Below are 18736 nucleotides of genomic sequence, written 5' to 3'. Positions count from 1 at the left end.
GGATAGGGGAGTCATACCACTATAGTCTTATTGGTGGCCAGGCGAGACACACGATCTGCAATCTGCCGCCCACTTCTTTGCCTGCCAACCAGCCAACCAACCAGCCAACCAGCCAACCAACCAGCCAACCAGCCAACCAGCCAACCAGCCAACCAACCGACCAACCAACCAGTGCACCACAGCAGTTACATCAGCAGCCAACTGACCAACCACCACTGGAGCCAACACGTCTCCACCGGAGGCCGGGAGCCTGGAAACTGCTCTCTGGGACTCCGTCCGCACAATATTTTTGAAAATCACCAGGTTTATTAAGGCCTTGTGATAGTTGAAAGTTTTCTTTTGTTTTTACTCATACCAACCTCTCCCCAGAGACACTATAAAAAAGAAGGGGTTTTCAGACTGCACACCCCCCTGTCTTGGCGCCTTCATACTACTGTCGCTCCCTAAAATGATTTTGCCTGTTTTGTAGGTACATTTGTTTTTTGTCTGTCTTCTCTCATAAAATGTAAGTTTTAGGATGGCAGGGGCCTCGTCTATTTGTTCACACAGAAAGGGCTCAATAAACGTGTGGGTGGCTACAGGCTGGCTCCATCGGCTGCCTGCGCCTCCATCGTGCGCTGCAGTGTGAGGAGGGTGCCAAGACCGGCGTCCGGCGAGAAGATGCGACTGCAGAGCCGGCGACGGTGCTGTCCCATCCCAGCGCACGGGGCAGCCCTCACACCCACGCCCTTCGGGCCCCGCCTCTGCGGGGGCGCGTGTCCCTTTAAGGGCAACGCGGCCACACGGTGCGTGGGGCGCGCGCCGCAACCTCGCTCTGGGGCCGGAGCCTGCGCGCTCGCTCCCGTCTGCCCGCGACCCCCGCGCGCTCCGGCCGGCAGGGCTTCCTCCTCCGGCGGTCATGTCTGGCGGCCCCGCCGGCCGCGGCGAGCGAGCGTGAGGCGCCATGATCCGCCTGCGCGGCTGGTGTGCTGCGCGGCCCCGCGGCTCGGCGGGCCCGGCGGGGCGGCGCGGGGCGGCCGGCGGCCCGGCCGGCGCGACGGGCGGCCGAGCCCTGCGGGTGCTGGTGGACATGGACGGCGTGCTGGCCGACTTCGAGGGCGGCTTCCTCAAGAAGTTCCGCGCGCGCTTCCCCGACCAGCCCTTCGTCGCGCTGGAGGAGCGGCGCGGCTTCTGGCTGTCGGAGCAGTACGGCCGCCTGCAGCCCGGGCTGAGCGTGAGCATCCCCCGCCCCGGCGCCGTGCCCGCCCCGGGGCCCCGCGCCCGCTGGGGCGGCTCCGCACGCCGAGGCCCGGCCGGGAGCAGTCGTGACCTTGGGTGGGTCACCGCCCCGAGCCTCGAGGGTCCGCTCACAAAACCAGGGCGCGGGGAGCGCGGGGGGCGCGGGGGGCGCGGCGCCGGGCGCAGCCCTGCGCTCAGCGTCTCAAAATTGGGGAGAACGTAGACCGTAACGTACCTAACTCTCTCTCTTCAGCTAACTTTAAAAGTTTGGGTATAGTTGGCCTCAAATCTTCTTTTTAAACATACAATACCGTTACAATGAAAGTCCCCTTTGACCTCTGCCACAGTCGCATTTCTGTTTCTCCATCCTCATGAAGTTGAGTGTCTTTACCATTCTTTTCCCCCCTTTTCCCCAAAAGCATAGCTCCCAGTGGTATTTGAAACCAGGAGAGACGGAGTGGCTTTCTGGACATCACGCAGTGAGTCCGTGGTCAAGACGGGGTGAGATCAACGCCTTGGTTTAGCTCCTTGCTCCGTGGGTCCCGCAGGACCGAGCGGAGGTCACCACGCCCCTGGGTGTGCTCCGCTCTCTGATGCTGGGGGCCCGCAGGGAATATCCGGGCAGCTTTGCAGACAGACAGCTTCGCTTGTAAATTTAAACCATTTCGTGAAAGAACAGCGTTTGTTGCCATGCGTAAACTTAACGAGGCTAGGTGTCTCCTGGCGTCCCCTGATTGGCCACCCGCGGCCACTACCGGAGGAGTTGATGATGGTGATGATTACTACATTAAAGCCTGTTCGGTAACCACAGGTTGGCCGTATTACCTCCTCTGTGAGGTAGACATTATGTCCAGCATGCAAGTGAAGAAACGTCCCAAGTGAGGAAGCTGGTAAGGGGCTCAGCCAGGATTCAGACCAGTCCGTTTGCCTCCGGGGCATGAGCACGTTTAGCTGCCCCCATCCCAAAGTGCTGTTCTCTGACATTCCTTTTGACTTACAATAGGAACCTCAGCAATAATTTGGTTTGTTGAGGGGCAGGTGTTAAAAAGAAAATTAAGTGCTATTTCTTGTCAGTAGCATCAGGCACTTCAGAAGGTGACTTTCCTAGAGCCCAGTGTGCTGACGTCTCCCAGTCCTGAGGCCTAATTAAAACTCGAAAGCAGAGGAAATACCCTAGTAATTTTTGCAACCTCAGTAATATGCACCCCTGCTCTGTGTGTGCTCATTTATAGACAGCGCACAGCACTGGCAATCTGGGAACCCTTTTTCTTCCCAGAAGTGTATTAGGGTGATGAAACTAAGCCCACCCCCAACTTTGAAAAGGAAAGTGGCTTTTCCAGTCTCATGTACAGATGTGCAGACTCCAGGTCTAAGGAGACAGTTGCCATTTTCCAATTACAAAGCAAAGAATAGAGATTCTGGGGCACTAAGGAGGGGAATGATCTGATTTCTGCTTCTGGGAACATTGCAGAAAATGGGATTTTTTTTTTAACTTCTCTTTATTTAAATGTGTTTTTGCGGGACCCATCAGCTCCAAGTCAAGTAGCTGTTTCAATCTAGTTGTGGAGGGCACAGCTCACAGTGGCCCATGTGGGGATCAAACCGGCAACCTTGTTGTTAAGAGCACCGCACTCTAACCAACTGAGCTAACTGGCCGCCCCTGGGATTTTTTTTAAATAGATGAACACATGTGCGTTATCACCAGCACAGCTCACAGCAGGACATCCTAGAGACTCCCCTTGAGCCAGCTAACCCAGCATCTGGTTAAAAACAACCAACCAACTCACCAACCCAGCTTACATATGTAGGTACTTCTTTACAAAATAACACTATCCATATTCCTTCTGAGCTTCACAGTTCCCTGAGAGGTAAGCGTGGCAGAGGTGGAAGGCAGAGTTCATTTGAACTGACTTAGAATCTCACACTGTTAGGACAGTTGAGGAATTGAGCCCAGAGAGAGGAAGTGCCTTGACCAGGGTTTCAGAGCAAGTTAATGAAGGAGGTAGGGAAGGGCGGCTGGGATGCTGATCACTGAGCTGAGACGGTTAGCCCAGGGTCACAGCAAGTGCCAGGACTTCTGATGCCCCCACTGGGCATGTTTCCCCCACTCTACATGCCTCTGTGTGAGGGGAAGCCCCAAGTTTAAGTTCTGACAGTATCACTCATAAGTGGCGTGGAAAAAATCCGTGAGCCTCAGTTTTCTCATCTATAAATTGGGATAGCAATTTTTACTCCGTGTGGGATGTGAGGGTCAAAGAGGGAATATATGTTAGCAGAAGCACTATTTGCTTAACCCCGAGTAGTTCACAAGAGTATTGCCAGTGTGATCTCAGTGCATCGCACCCGTTCATGTGTGTTGGTGGCTCTTGACCTGGAGTGTGTAGCTTCTGACCTGGCGGAGGCCCTTCCTGCACAGTACTTCTCAGAGGCGGGTTGTCTCTCCTCCCAGTGTCACTTTCCCCGTGGCCTGGCCCTGGAGAGGTGTGGCACCCTGTACACTTGGTTTTGGCTCAGCAACAGGAGGTTGGAACTCCTAGCCTGGGGTTTGGGAGATGGGGTTCTCCCCGCTTGCTCACCATTCTGTGTAACATCAGGTGAATCCCTTCCCCTCTGAGCTTTAGTTTTCTCATAGGTAAAACAAAAGTCTGAGTTTTTGACTTTCAAACTTTAAAAGCAGCAGACTTCTTTGTTTTAAACAAAGGCATCCCAACGCGTAACACAGATAAAAGAGCTGCTCTGGTTGATGTGGGTAAGGAGCCTGGAGCTCTGCCCCAGTGCCCCCCCCCCACCCCCGGGAAGCAGTGCTCTTAAGGATCTCTGAGTTCGTGCAGTTCTGGAATGTATGGACTCTAGTGCCATGGCAAGACCTGGTCCACCTTCAGAGCCTCCAGCATGCTCCTGGCCATAGAATCAAGCAAATGTGGTTCCTGAAGACTGGTCCCAGGCAGGGCCAGCTGTGCCTCCGGCAGACCAGGCCTCAGAGTTCACAGCCCCTGCTACCTTAGCTGGTCTCTGCTGGATCCTTGCAGAAGTCACATCCCTCGTGGAGAAGGGCTGGAACACAGACATCCCCTCCTGCTCTGAAATATGTCCTTGGGTGTGTGGGAAGGGGTGAGGGGAATGTGGAAGCCCCACCCTCTTCTTGTCAGTAGCCTTTTCCAAAAGCTGTGACATCCGCCCTGCCATGAGGCAGGGTGCTGAGGACCCTGGCAGTTACCTGCTTCTCTCCTCTTCTCAGGAGAAGGCCATCAGCATATGGGAGTCAGAGAATTTCTTTTTTGAGCTTGAGCCTCTACCAGGAGCTGTGGAAGCTGTGAAGCAGATGGCCAGCCTGGAAAAGTAAGTTTGTCTTTCTGCCCCAGTGCCTGCACCTTCTTGCCACCCCTCTCTTGCTTCTGCCCACTCCCTCCGCCCTCCCGTCTCTCTCCTCGCCCCCTGCACAAGGCGTGCCCATTCCATCCTTACTGGACCCGGTAAAACCCTAACTGAATAAAACAGACTCTGCTTGTAGGCTATTAAGATGTTTTGATTCAGTAACTTGAGAAAATACCAAGTCTAATTTGACATGGTTCACTGGATGTGGAAAGTTCATTTATTCCGCACATATCTGAGAACTGACCTTTAGATACTGCTGGGCACCAGTGATACAGAAGTGAACGAAACATGGTCCTTGCCCTCATGGAGCTTACAGTTCAGCCAGAGAGCAGATATTAAGCAAAGAATCATGCAAATAAAGATCATCACAGATTGTGATAAGTGCTGAAAAGAAAGAGTAAGCTGTGTACAGAGGTGTTACAGGAGACAGGATGAGAAGGTGGTAAGGAAGCAGGAGGGGCGTTGTGTGAGGTGTTACTGTTTTGTTCTGGTGACATGGCTACGTCTATGGGCTAGAGCCACTAGTCCACAACCCGCATACCATCCACTGAAATGCATTAGCAGTTACAGACGATGTGCTGCCCTGAGAACTTGATTTAAAAACGGCCTTATGGAGCTGTCATTCACATACCCCACCCCATTTAGAGTGTACAGTTCTATGGTTTGAGTATGTTCACAGTTGTGTAACTGTCATAGTCAATTTCAGAACATTTTTATCGCCTCAGAAGGAGCGCTATACCTGTCAGCAGTCACACCCTATTCCTGCCTGCCCTCTGCAGCCCTGGGCAACCACTATCTACTTTATGTCTCTGCAGATTTGCCTGTTCTGGACATTTCTTATAAATTTCAGACAATATGTGGTCTTCTGTGTCTGGCTTCTGTCACTCAGCATGGTGTCTCCAGGGTTCATCCATGTTGTAGCACAAATGAGTACTTCATTCTTTTTGTTTTTAAAAATGGAATCTGTATTTAATGAGGCGTTTAGATTGAGAACCGCGGCATTTCCAAACAGAATTCTCTCCTCTGCTGAGACATAATTTTCTGATTTGCATACCCTATGTAACTTGTTTTTAAAAATTGAGGTATAATTGACATATAACATATTTGTTTCAGGTGTATAACATCATTTGATATTTGTGTATAGTGTGATCATTCCTTTTCATTGCTAAATAGTATTCCATTGTATGGATGTGCCACATTTTGTTTATCCATTCATCAGTTGATAGAAATTTGGGTTGTTTCTACTTTTTAGATACTAAGGAAAATACTGCTGTGAACATTCATGTATAAGTCTTTTTGTAGTTGTATATTATCACTTCTCTTAGGTGTATGCCCAGGAGTGGAACTGCTGGGTCATATGGAGAATCCATGTTTAACAGCTTGAGAACTGCCAGACTATCTTCCAAAGTGACTACACCATCTTACATTACCACTAGCAATGTTTTCGTGTGTTTTTTTTAAAGATTTTATTGGGGAAAGGGAACAGGACTTTATTGAGAACAGTGTGTACTTCCAGGACTTTTTTTCCAAGTCAAGTTGTTGTCCTTTCAGTGTTAGTTGTGGAGGGCACAGCTCAGCTCCAGGTTCAGTTGCCGTTTCTAGTTGCAGGGGGCGCAGCCCACCATCCCTTGCGGGAGTCGAACCAGCAACCTTGTGGTTGAGAGGACGCGCTCCAACCAACTGAGACATCTAGGAGCTCAGTGGCGGCTCAGCTCAAGGTGCCGTTCAATCTTGGTTGCAGGGGGCAGAGCCCACCATCCCTTGCGGGACTCGAGGAATTGAACTGGCAACCTTGTGGTTGAGAGCCCACTGGCCCATGTGGGAATCGAACCGGCAGCCTTCGGAGTTAGGAGCATGGAGCTCCAACCGCCTGAGCCACCGGGCTGGCCCACCACTAGCAGTGTTTGAGGGTTCCAGTTTTTCCACATCCTTGTTGGCACTTGTTAGTGTCTTTTATATTCTAACCATCCTCATGGGTGTGAAAGGGTATTTCATTGTGTTTTTGATTTGCATTTCTCTGATAGCTAAGGTTGCTGAGCTTCTTCTTGTGTGCTTGTTATCCATTGTATATCTTTTTTGGAGAAATGTTTAAGTCCTTCGCTAAGTTTCTCACCTGGGCTATCTTTTTTATTAACTTGTAAGAATTCCATATATATTCTAGATAACAGCTCTCTTATCAGAGATATGATTTGCAAATATATTCTCTCATTCTGTGGATTGTTGTTTTACTTTCTTTCTTTCTTTTTTCTTAAGGAGGGCGCAGCTCTCAGTGGCCCATGCGGAGATCGAACCAGCACCCTTGGTATTATCAGCACCAAGCTCTAACCAACTGAGCTAACCGGCCATCCCTTGTTTTACTTTCTTGATGGCGTCCTTTGAAACACAAAAGTTTTTATTTTGATGTAGTTTAATTTCTCTACCTTTTTCTTTCGTCACTTGTGTTTTTGGTGTTGTATCTAAGGATACTTGGCCTAGTCGATGGTCACTAAGATTTGCTCCTATGTTTTCTTCTAAGAGTTTTATAGCTTTAGCTTTTACATTAAGGTCATTGATCCATTTTGACTTAATTTTTGCACATGGTGTAAGGAAGAGGTCCAACTTCATTATTTTGCTTGTGGAAATCCCGTTGTCCCAGAACCATTTGTTGAAAAGACTTTTCCTTCCTCTATTGAATTGTCCTGGCATCCTTGTCAAAAATCAGTTGAAGGGACGGCCCAGTGGCTCAGGTGGTTGGAGCACCGTGCTCCTAACACTGAGGTCGCCGGTTGGATTCCCACATGGGCCAGTGAGCTGTACCCTCTACAGTTAAGATTGTGAACAACGGCTCTCCCTGGAGCTGGGCTGCCGTGAGCAGCCATGAGCGGCTGTGAGTGGCCGACCAATGACCGGTGACCGACTGCCTCAGTGCGGGGAGCACAAGGCTCATAATACCAGCAGGGGCCAGGGAGCTGTGTCCTACACAACTAGACTGAGAAACAGTGGCTTGAACCGGACGGGTGGGGAGTGTGGCGAAAGAAGGGGGGGGAAAATCATGTGACGATGATGTTAGGATTTATTTCTAGACTTATATAACTTTTATTGGTCATAAGTTTGCTTGAATATAGCAACCTGAATGACAAATCAAACATAAGTATGATTGGCCTTCATTGTACCATATAAAAACCTCCAAAAATTATCCACTTTCAAAGTTCTAACATGATAAATAGGCATCAGAGAAACACAAACTGCTTCGAGTTTGAGTTGTATCATAGAGTTGTTTGGTCAATAATTCGCATTTAGATTTGAGTCCAGGTCCTGCAGAGTAGTATACCTTATGCTGGTTCACCATTGGAACTTGACTTATGGTAAAGTAGTGTTGTATAATTTCTTCCATCTGTCGCAAGAGCCTGGAGAGGCAAAGAAAATGTGTACTGCACTGATGCTTTTCAAAACTGTATTCTTATCTAGATCAGTGTTTCCTGGCCCACATTCACCTGGCTGTATTCTGGGGAGCTAGTAAAATAGTGGTTGAGATTAAGTCTTAACTGCAGTTAGGCTGCTCAGGCTCAGATCTGGGCTTCTCTAGACTCTGCCAAATGTTGGGCAAGTTTTTAAACTTTCTGGGTCTCAGTTTCTTTATCTGTAGAATGAGGGTAATGAGAAAGTCCTCAGTTTAGTGCCTGACATGAGCAGGTGCTCAGTGAATGTTAGCTGCTGCTGTTACCATTCTGCAGGATTTACTCGGTATGCAAACAGAAAAGGATTCTTTAACCAGAACTGGGGGGGAAACGCTGAATCAAGGTTTCTTTACTGTAGGACTCTTCAGAGCTTTTCGTTTGCTCGTGTGCATTGTGACTCTTCATTATAGAGGATGCAGCTTTCTTCAAATGTTTTCTAGCCTGGAACACTTCATAGCTTCTCTATTAAGACTTCTGCAGAAATTCTAGTCTGGGAAATGCAAGTGTGGACTACGGTGGTCCTTTACCTCCAGCTTGGCTCTTCCCTGGGGAGAAGATTTCTACAGCCAGTCAGTGCCCAAAGTTTGGACAAAGAGAGGCCGCTGGTCAGTAGCTAAGCGGACAGCTGTGTGTCTCGTGCTAAAGCAGGGCCAAGGTTGCAAACGTGACAATGAGGATGTGTCTGCTCCAGGTTAGGCCTGGACTGTAGGATAGGAGAGTTCCTGCCTTCACAGAGCGCACTAGTAAGCAAGTGACTGGAACATCACTGTGAAAGTGCTGTAGTAGATGTGTGCGTGGAGGGCGGGAGTGCAGCAGGCAGCAGCTCCCTCCCCAGGGACTGCGGGGACATTGTGCTGTGTCTAGAAGAAAGAAAAGGAATCTGCCAGGTGGAGAAGGCAAGCGGGTTTCAGGGAGGAGGGGAACCGTGTGAGCCAAGCCCTTATCTGCTCAACCAAGGGACTGGTCTCAAACAGCCTCCTTGGCGAGGGCGGAGACCCCCGGGCATCGCCTCACACCCTGAAGAGTTTGCTGGGAATATCTTCTGCAGCGACTAATTTTTAAAAAATTATTCAGTAATGTACAAGTATATTCTTATGAAAAACTCATACAATGTGAAATATGGGGAAAAACGTGAGTTGCCTATTCCCCCCCACCAGACATCCCCCTCGATCCCACTCTTTTTGCCCGAGTTAATAATTTGAGGTGTGTGCTTCCAGACCTTTTAAAATGTATTTACATACGTGTTTGTACATAGATTTGTAAATTCATATGTCCCACCCAGCAGCCAGTGATATTTTTAAGCCAAATTCCGGTGATGTGGATCCTCTCTTAAACCTCTCTCTCGGCTTCCTATTGCACTAAAATAAACCCCTAACTTAGCCACGTCCAAGCCTGTGCCACCTGGCCCTCCTGCCCTCCGACCCCTTTATACCTGCCCCGGGCACACTGGCTTGCTTTCTGCCCCGTGGACTGTGGAGCTTGTTTCTGGTCTCACAGCCTTTGTTCTGATTATATCATCTTGGAATGTTTTGCCCCAAGTTCTTCGCATGGTCACATTATTTTTATTCGTCAATTCTATGCACCTCAAATATCACCCCCTTAAAGAGGCCATCCCTGACCACTGCAGCTGATCGGCCACTGTCCCCTGGCAGTCACTGCCCATTACCCTGGGTGCGGTGTCCAAGCTGAAATTGTGTGTCTGCGTTTGTCCCTTTCTCTTCTGAATGTGAGCTCCCTGAGGTCAGGGATTGTCTTAGTTATGGCTGTGTTCTCAGTCCTTAGAGTGATACCTCGCACATGGTACACACTCTCATTTTTGATCTTTTGAATGAATGTTCACATACTAGTATTTTTTTTTTAAAGCAGTAATGAGGTCATCTATGTTATTTTGTAGGTTTCTCTTTTTCACTTAACAATATGTTGGCTATCTTTCCACATCAACACTATATAACTATCTTACTCTGTTGAACTGCTGCACACGTACACCATAATTTATTGAATGATTTCCACATAGACAGTTAAGTCATTTCTCCCTTGTTCTTGCATATCAGGGCTACAGTGAGAGCCTTGGTGCACACGGATACCAGCGATGCTTTTTATCCTTTTATAACAGACACCCCCCCCATGACAACTAACATAGTATATTCCACATAAAGTGCCCTCAGTGAGTGTGAATTGTCCTTTACACTTATTTGGAGTCAGTGCCAGCAAATAAATGCGTTATATCCAAACCTCCCTCGTGTTTAGAACAGAATGCATTTCAGTGTGTGCTGAATAAAAGACAGTCATGATTTCTAAAGCAATAAGTGCTTTCTGATGTGATTGTAACTGGTTCCCGAGGTTAGTCCTTAAGAGAAGGTTGAAAAATCCTTGCTTAAAAAGTATATAGCAGGGGCGGCCGGTTAGCTCAGCTGGTTAGAACGCGGTGCTCTTAACAACAAGGTTGCCAGTTCGATCCCCACATGGGCCAGTGTGAGCTGCGCCCTCCACAACTAGACTGAAACAACTACTTGACTTGGAGCTGATGGGTCCTGGAAAAACACACTTGAATAAATAAAACTAAAAAGAAAACAAGTATATAGCATATGTTTAATTTTGGAAAACTAAAATACAAGATAAAAAGTCATTTATAATCTTATCACTTTGAAACCACCACTCTCTGACATTTTGGTGTTTATGCTTGAGTTTTCTTTCCTATTTCTTTTTCTATAGTTGTTATCATATTGTATATAACTCCAAACATGTATTAAGCAGTAGCAGTATTTGTCAAAATAAGTCTTTGACCTCCTAGGGGACTACTTTTGAAGGAAACACCTCGTTTAGAAGGATAAGTCCAGATGTGCTTAAACCTGTGTTTAAACGTGGCTCTCATTGCTCTGTTGTAGCACCTAGAATGAGGCAATTGGTTCATTCATTTACTGAACAGATATAGTTTTGATCATTCTGTGCCTGGCACTGTGCTAGCACTGGGGATGTACTTATAAATGAGACACGTGAGGGCTCGGGCCTCAGGGGAAGGCCTTACAAGGGGGAAGACGAAAACATGTAAACAAAATAATTTCAGATTGTAATAAGCTTTGTGAAGGAAATAGACAAGGTGATGTGTTCGGGAGTAATTGGGGAAGGGGCTACTTCAGCAGGGGTGGAAAGGTGTCTCCAAGGAGGTGACATTAGACCTCAGGCCTGAAGGGTAAGAATGACCCGCAAGTGAAATACCAGGCTGGGGTCCTCCTGGCTGAGAGAAGAGCAAGAGCAGAGGCCCCGAGATGGACAAAAACGTGGCTTGTTTGAACGACATAAAGGAGACCAGTGTGGCTAGAATTAGGTCAATGTGGAGGGACGGGATGGTGGGGTGGTAGCGATGGGGCTGAAGAGAGAGTCGTGATCTGATGTACGTTTGAAAAACCTAGGCTCGGGACGATGAGTTTGGACAGATATTTCTCCAGAGAAGATGTACAAATGGCCAATAAGTGCATGAAAATTTGCCTTGACATCGTTAGTCATTAGGAAAATGCAAACCAAAACCACAATGAGAAACCACACCCACTAGAATGACTATAACAGATAAAATACGGGAGATTATAAGTGTTGGAGAGGATGTAGAGAATTTTGGAACCCTCATCATTCCTTGTGGGATTGTAAAATGGTGCAGCTACTGTGGAGAACACTCTGGAAAATATCTCCTCAAAATGTTAAATATAGAGTTACCATAGGACCCAGCAACTGCTCTCCTGGGAATGTACTCGAGAAATAAACACACGTGTCCACAGAGAAACTTGTTCCTAGCAGCACTGTTCACAGGTAGAAACGACCCAAGTGTCCATCAATGATAAATGCGTAAACAGAGTGTGGTGTGTCCTTATAATGGGGGATTACTGAGCAATAAAAAGGCGTGAAGTACTGACACGTGTTACAAGGTGGATGGCCCTTGAAAACATTATTTTGAAGGAAAGAAGCCCCTTACAAAAGACCATGTATCATAGGATTCCATTTATATGAAATTTCCAGAGTAGGCAAGTCCACAAAGACAATAACTGCTGTTGGATACAGGGTTTCTCTTTGGGGACATGAATGTATTCTGAGATTGGTGATTATCGTAAAGCACGATAAACACGCTAACATTCATTGAATTATGCAGTTAAAATGGGTTGCTCTCATGGTATGGGAATATCTCAATGAAACTATTTTATAAAATCAGTCTCCTCAATTAAGAAAAGGAACAAACTTGATACATTTAAGAACGTGAATGAATCCCCACAATAACGTTACTGGAATGAAAGAAGCCAGTCCAAAAAAGAGTACATACTCCATGATTCCATTAATCTAAAATTCCAGAAAATATCGTCCGATCTTTGGTGGCAGAAAGCAGATGAGTGGTCGCCTGGGGCCCAGGAGGTGGGGCAGGGCAGGGAGAGACGGCCGAAGGGCGCCGGGAAACTTGGGGTTGGTGGGCATGTGTATTATCTTGGTGTGGTGTCTGTGTTTCTTTCACACATGTCAAAATGTACCATATCGTGCCCTTTTAAGCATGTGTGGTTACTGCTTGTCAGTTACACCTCAGTAAAGCGATTTGGAAATAATCAGTGTAGATGCTGGGTGGGGAATGGCTTCGGGGCGCAGGAACCAGTGGGTGTTTGCCCTGAGAGCTGGCTCTGTTTTGGGCGGCGTGACGACCAGGGACAGCAGTTGAAACCTGCTTTGGGGGAGAACCCAGAGGACCTGGTGATGGATACTGGGGGTGGAGTAAAGTTAGGAAAAAGGGTAATTTTCAGTTTTTCTTGCTAGAGCAGTTAGGTATATGTAATAGTGCCATTAAGTGGGGAAGACAGGTTTGGGGGGCCGTAGGGAGAATCATCTGTTCCGTTTTGGAAATGCTGAGTCTAAGATGCCAGTGTGATGTCCAGGTGGAGATGCTCAACAGGAGGTAAGGATGTAAGCCTGGTGTTCAGGGCAGATGCGAGGTAACAGAAAATACATGTATTGGTCTCTGCCCCCGGCTCCTGGCACACGGCTCGTAACACCCTTGTGATTTCCTAAGTGATCAGAGCACTAGGAGCATCTGTTGTTCTAATGAGGAGACTCTGGGTGGGCCCCTGGGTGGCTCCTGGGTGGGGGCTGCTCACCAGGAGACCTAGCCATGATCAGAAGCTGTAATTGTCAGCCCCACCCCCCACTTCTCCAGAGGGGCGGGGGAGGGCCTGGAAATGGAGCTAATGATCGATCGTGCCTATGTGAGGAAGCTCCGTAAAATCCCAACAGCACGGGGTTCGGAGAGCTTCCAGGTCGCTGAACACAACCACGAACCAGGGGGGTGACACACCCCAACTCCACAGGGACAGAAGCCCCTGAGCTCGGGATCCCACCCCCCCAGACGTCACCCTGTGTATCTCTTCATCTGTCTGTTCAGCTGTGTCCTTTATCACAGCGTTTATAACCGTCTGGTAATAGTAAGTATTTCCCTGAGTTCCCGGAGCTGCTCTAGCAAATTAAGGGAACCCTAGGAGGGGGTCTTGGGAACCGTGAATCTATAGCCAGTTGGTCACCCGCACAGGTTTGACAGCCTGGCCTGTCAGCTGGCGTCTCAAGGGGGCAGGCTGAGCCCTGAGTCTGTGGGACTGACACTCTCCAGGTCGGCAGTGTCAGAACTGAGTCAGATTCTAGGACAGCCAGCTGGTGTCTCAGAACATTGCTTGGTGTGGGGAACCCTCCCCCCCACATCGGGCGTCAGAAGTGTTGTGAGTGGTAATAGGGTGAGCGTGTAGGAGACACACAACATGAAAAGACATGAGGGAAGAGCTGGCTGGTTTTTCGTACAAAGGAGAGAGCTGGATCGCAAAGGCAGAGTGGGGAGCGGGGGGGAACCAGCCTCTGGCCAGCGTTTAAAGACCTCGGCCTGGGTGACACCATCGAGCAGGGAGCGTAGATGGGGCACCACAGGGGTGAGAACCCCCAGAAGCTGGGAGACTAGGCTGGGCAGCTGGCTGAGGGCTGCAGTGGGTTGTCTGTCCGGACGCAGTTGCAGGGTTGAGTGGGAAATGTTAGAATGTGTTTACTGGGAGGATAGTTGGTGGTGGTCAGAGGCAAAGCATGGAATTGAGACTGTGGCAGAAGGGAGTATAAGCTCAGGGTGTGGCGGGAAGAGGCGTTGGAGACGGAGTGGAGGAAGCTGCTTTGGAGGTGAGCAGGCATAGGACCTGAGAGCCCAGGGGCTGGGTCTGCACGTGTGTGCAGTGTTGGTGTCCATGTATGGTCATGAGGATGGTGAGAGGAGTGGGCATGGAGCGGCGACGGTGAGCCCGCGACGTGGCGGAGGCAGCAGGGCAGTAACGGGCAGGTGGTAGGTGACAGCAGCAGGAAGGGTGGCGGGAATGGCCGTAGGCATGGGCTTCATGGAGGCAGGGATTTGGAAGGAGCAATGGAGACCAAGGGACACTGTCCTCACCTGGCGCCTCTGAGGCGTGTGGGGGGAGGACAAAAGGACTGTCGCTCGGAGGCAGGGGGACGGTGGGCTTCCCTGTGAGGCCAGGTGTCAGCGCAGGCAGGAGGTGAGAGTGAGAAGGAGAGGCTTCATACCCAGGCGCTGGCCGGCAGGGGGAGGGCCCCCAGCGTGGCAGTGGCAGTGCTCAGGGGTTGAGACGGGGGTCACCGGAAGGCACATGCTTTCTGCCCAGGCACAGGGCAGCCTCACGTGGCACGCTCAGGGAACGCCTTTGCCAAGGAGAGACGGAGCGGGAAACTCCTGTCTTCACAGGCCTGGTTTGATGAGCCAGTTGTCGATTCCAGGGGCAGATGCTGGCTTTATGAGGAGGTTTGGGCCCAGATGGCTCTGTCGTTGAGTGACTGGGGGCCCTTGGGGCCGTGGGGAGAAGCTGGCTCCTGGGAGGCCCTTCCGGGTCAGGTCCACATTGACTCAGCGCAGAAATACAGATTGGGGAAGGGGCGCACCTCAGCAAAGCTGCGTCCGTCTGAGGGGACTCCCAGTGCCAGGGAGCTTCGCTGGCGGATCGGGGCTCCCCCTCGCTGCTCCTCCTGCCGGAAGGCTTGGCTGGACACTTTACCTGAAGTCTTGTCCTCAGGGTTTCTTTACTTTGCATTGTACAAGGCCCCAAGTCTCCCTCAATAACTTGCCTCCCATCCTTCTAATGCCTCTCGTTTTAAGTGCTTCTGCCTCAGTAGCCCAGGTAACCCTTTGAGTCCAGTCATGCAGAATTGCCATAATTCAGATGCCACCCCTGAGCTGGTTGCCTGGGCCGGGGGTGGGGTCCCCTGGGGCTGCCCAGGGCAGTGGCACAGGGCAGATATCTGTGGTATGGAGAGCAACGCAGGGCAGTGGGCTTGCCCAGGCCAGGTGATGGGCTCAGGCTCTGAGAGGGCGGGCGATGACGACTGCATGTGCCTCACCCTCCTTCCTCTCCCGCAGTACTGCCGTCTTCATCTGCACGAGCCCCATCAAGAAGTACAAGTACTGTCCCTACGAGAAGGTAAGACGTGCGGCTTGTCAGAGCGGCCGGTGCTTTGCCTCGCTCCCCTTTACCCGTGGGTCGCAGGTAAGGGCTGCTGGCTCTCGGCACGCCCAGCGGAAAGGGCACGGACCGTCAGAGTGCAGCTGCCGCCGGCTGGGTGGCCTCGTTTCTGCGCCTTCTCCCAACAGTCCCTGTCTTGTGCCTTGGTCTCTTCTCCTGAACACCTTCTCCAGCACCGGTCTGAAACCCGTCACCTTCGCTGGATGGGGCCTGGTGAAGATGCCGGGTCATCTGGGAAGGGTGACCACCACATTTCAGGGAAGTGGTATTTGTGAAGCATAGGACAAGGAGAGGAAGTATGTCTGCGGAGGGGCTAGAGGAAACCCAAATTCAAATATTTGGGCACATGAATTTATTTACACGAAAAGTCTTACGAAGGTGCAACAGTTGAGTTTTGCTGCACATTCACCTTATCACCTTTATTGAAAATATTAGAATTACTTGCAACTGAGACTTTTCTGGAAATTGAGTACCTGTGGTTGACCAAGCCAAGAGTTGGGCATTCACACCGGAGGTGGGTTCAGGGCCCAGCCCCCTCCCCTCGGGCGTTTGCGCAGCCCTTCCCAAGCCCGGAACCTCCCTGCTCCGCGCTCAGCTCAGACCTTCAGCGTGAGTTCTCTTGGGAGTCTTCATATTACCTCTCCCGTCACCAGCTCCGTACTAGAAACAAAATGTACACAGCCAGCCAGCATTGAACGCCTTCTGTGTGCTTTACAGGGAGCGGGGCCTCACACTTACCGAGTAGTTGTTAGGTATAATGCGAGCCACTTGGCGTCCGTCACGGCATTGCCTGCGCATAGCCCCACTCCGTGGTTACCCTTACACCCTTTTAACGTGAAAAACACGACTTTAGTTAGACTCGGGGGTTCATGACTTACCACAGTCAGTAAGTGTGGGGTTAGGACGGAGGGCCGGGTCCACTTTCTAGCAGAGCAAGGATCCGAAGTCAGGTCCCCAGACCAGGATCTGCACCCCCAGGACACTTGAATAGAAGTGGATGCTTTTTGGCCTCTCCCGAGACCTGAATAGAATCTCTGGGAGTAGCCAGGTGTATTAAACAAGCCCGCCGGGTGCACCCTTAATTTTGAGAAATGCTGGCTAGAGTAGCTATTCCAGCCGAGGTTGTACGGGCGGTCAGGATGATTGTCCAGTACGTACTGGAGGAAGACTGGTAAGATGGCTGTCATTCATCCGTCCCCATGGATTTATTGTCATCTTGATACCTGCCATCCCACCCAGGGCTCTCCTCTGAACTCTGGACAACTCAAACCTGCTAGGACTGTCCTGGGCACTGATGTCCCCATCCCATGTCTGTCCCTCCCCTCTCGGGCTGGGAGCAGGGGCCCATCCTGGTGACACCCTTCTTCTTCCCCCTCAGACCCAGCGCATCAGCGAGTCATAGTTCCTATTGATGTGTTTCTAAAATATATCTGGCATCGGCTTCTGTGTCATTCCATTACCATCACCTCAACCTTCTTTCCAGAATGAAGATAGCCTCCTAAACTGTCTTCATTTCAATTCCATACAGAGCCAGAGGAGGTCTTCATAAGCAGATCATGTGAACCTCCTACTTCAAAACATTTTAATAGTTTCCCACTGCCCTTACACTAGAATTAAGGGGAAAAAATACATATGCGAGTACACGCGTATACACATATCCTTTCCATAAGCTACAAGGCCTTGCCTGGCCCCCTCTCCCACCACCTCAGTTCCTGTGCTCTCCCTTCCTCATGCTCCGTATTCCTGTTTCCTGAGCTGCCGGCATTCTTGCCTTGTGCCCTTACACGTGCCGGGCCCTCCGCCTGCCTGGTTCCTCCTCACCCATCAGGCCTCAGCTCAGCTCCTCCCCACAGGTTCCTACCACGTGTAAAGGACATTCTTCCTTCGCCGTGTTGTTCCATCTCTCAGCCCCTCTGCCTGTGTGAACACTTACCACCATTTGAAATGGGGTATTTCTCTGTCTGTGCCTCGTTGTCTGTTTGTCTCCTTCACTAGACTGCAGGGTCTGTGAGGGCAGGGACTGTCTCGCCTGCTGTTGACCCAGCGCCTGCACAGGGCTGCGTGCTGTAAGCTCTCAGCACGTGTTGTTGGATGAAGAGATTCTCTCGTTCAACAGCTATCAAATGTTTTCAGTAATACTGTTCACCATTTATTTGATGCCCTGAATATGCCGGGCACGATGTTTTGTTATCATTTTTAAGGCTTACAGGAACTCCCTGTGAAATGGGAGCAACTCGGGAGTTAGGAGCACCCCCTAGCCTCACCCCGCAGTTGAAAATCTGCATATAACTTTATTTTTCTAAAAATAAAACACAAGTTTCATTTTCCATGTAATATTAACATCTTGATGTCTAAGATTCTCTACTTTCACACCTGTCTTTCATTTTCTCTTGTTTTTTTTGCCCTGTGCCTCCGGTTGTTTGGCCCATTAGTTTCCTCCACGTTCAGCTTCTCTGCTCCTCGTGCTGCTCACCCTTTGCAGTAAAGCACCTGATAACCTGCTCCCTTTTAGCACCATGTGGCCCTCTCACTCCACCCATGAGCTCTCCACACTCCATTCTGCGTTCTGGAGGTGCCTGTTGATTCAAGTATGGGTTTAACTGCTCTTGGGTTCTCACTGCTTGTCCTATATTTTAATCATCGTTTTTTGAGTCCTACTTCATGTTAGCCAACACCACATGGCATAAGAGTGTACCCCCAACCCTAACCCCAGTACTGACTCTCACTCATGCAGATGATTTTTTCTCACATTAATCACCAGATTAATCACCAGCAAACATCTTCTCTGATTTCATCATTCCCCTCTTCAGAAATTTTCAGTGACTCCCCATTGCTGTCTAAATCAATCACAGACCCTCAAGGCATGGCCCTCACTTATGTTCTATTTTTTTTCCAGTTACACTCGGGTAGAGCTCACTGTTTTCTGAACATCCCCTTGTGACGTCCACCTAAAAAGTATTTTCCCTGTTGCTACCTGTTAACATCCTACCCACCCTCCAGTGCCCGTCTCAGATGCTGCTTCCATGATTATCCTGTCTGTGCATGTCCTTGTCTGGTTTTGAATCCCAAGAGCACTCAGCAAGAGTCCTTTAAAGTCTTTACTACCGTGTTTCCCCGAATAAGACAAGGTCTTTATTAATTTTTGCTCCAAAAGACGCATTAGAGCTGATTGTCTGGCTAGGT

At 49.7% G+C, this 18736-nt stretch overlaps 1 protein-coding gene across 3 annotated transcripts in view; it reads left to right on the top strand.

The window, feature by feature from the left end:
* Positions 1-795: 795 nt before the first annotated feature.
* Positions 796-18736, top strand: part of NT5M (5',3'-nucleotidase, mitochondrial) — a 43047-nt gene continuing 25106 nt past the window's right edge. Inside the window, exons 1-3 of one of the 3 annotated variants that reach the window (XR_012492355.1) lie at positions 796-1213; positions 4457-4557; positions 15451-15511. Coding sequence is in view for 2 of the 3 variants with exons in the window: in XM_074320715.1 (XP_074176816.1) it covers positions 944-1213; positions 4457-4557; positions 15451-15511 (432 nt within the window). In the remaining variant the exon portion in view is untranslated. The remainder of the gene's footprint in view (positions 1214-4456; positions 4558-15450; positions 15512-18736) is intronic. The other 2 variants (XM_074320715.1, XM_074320716.1) reach the window with 2 other exon arrangements.

The sequence above is a fragment of the Rhinolophus sinicus genome, linkage group LG15, assembly GCF_036562045.2.
Source record: "Rhinolophus sinicus isolate RSC01 linkage group LG15, ASM3656204v1, whole genome shotgun sequence".
NCBI classification, from domain to species: Eukaryota; Metazoa; Chordata; class Mammalia; order Chiroptera; family Rhinolophidae; genus Rhinolophus; species Rhinolophus sinicus.
The sequence above is the reverse complement of the archived record's forward strand: the minus strand, read 5'-3'. Positions and strand labels throughout refer to the sequence as shown.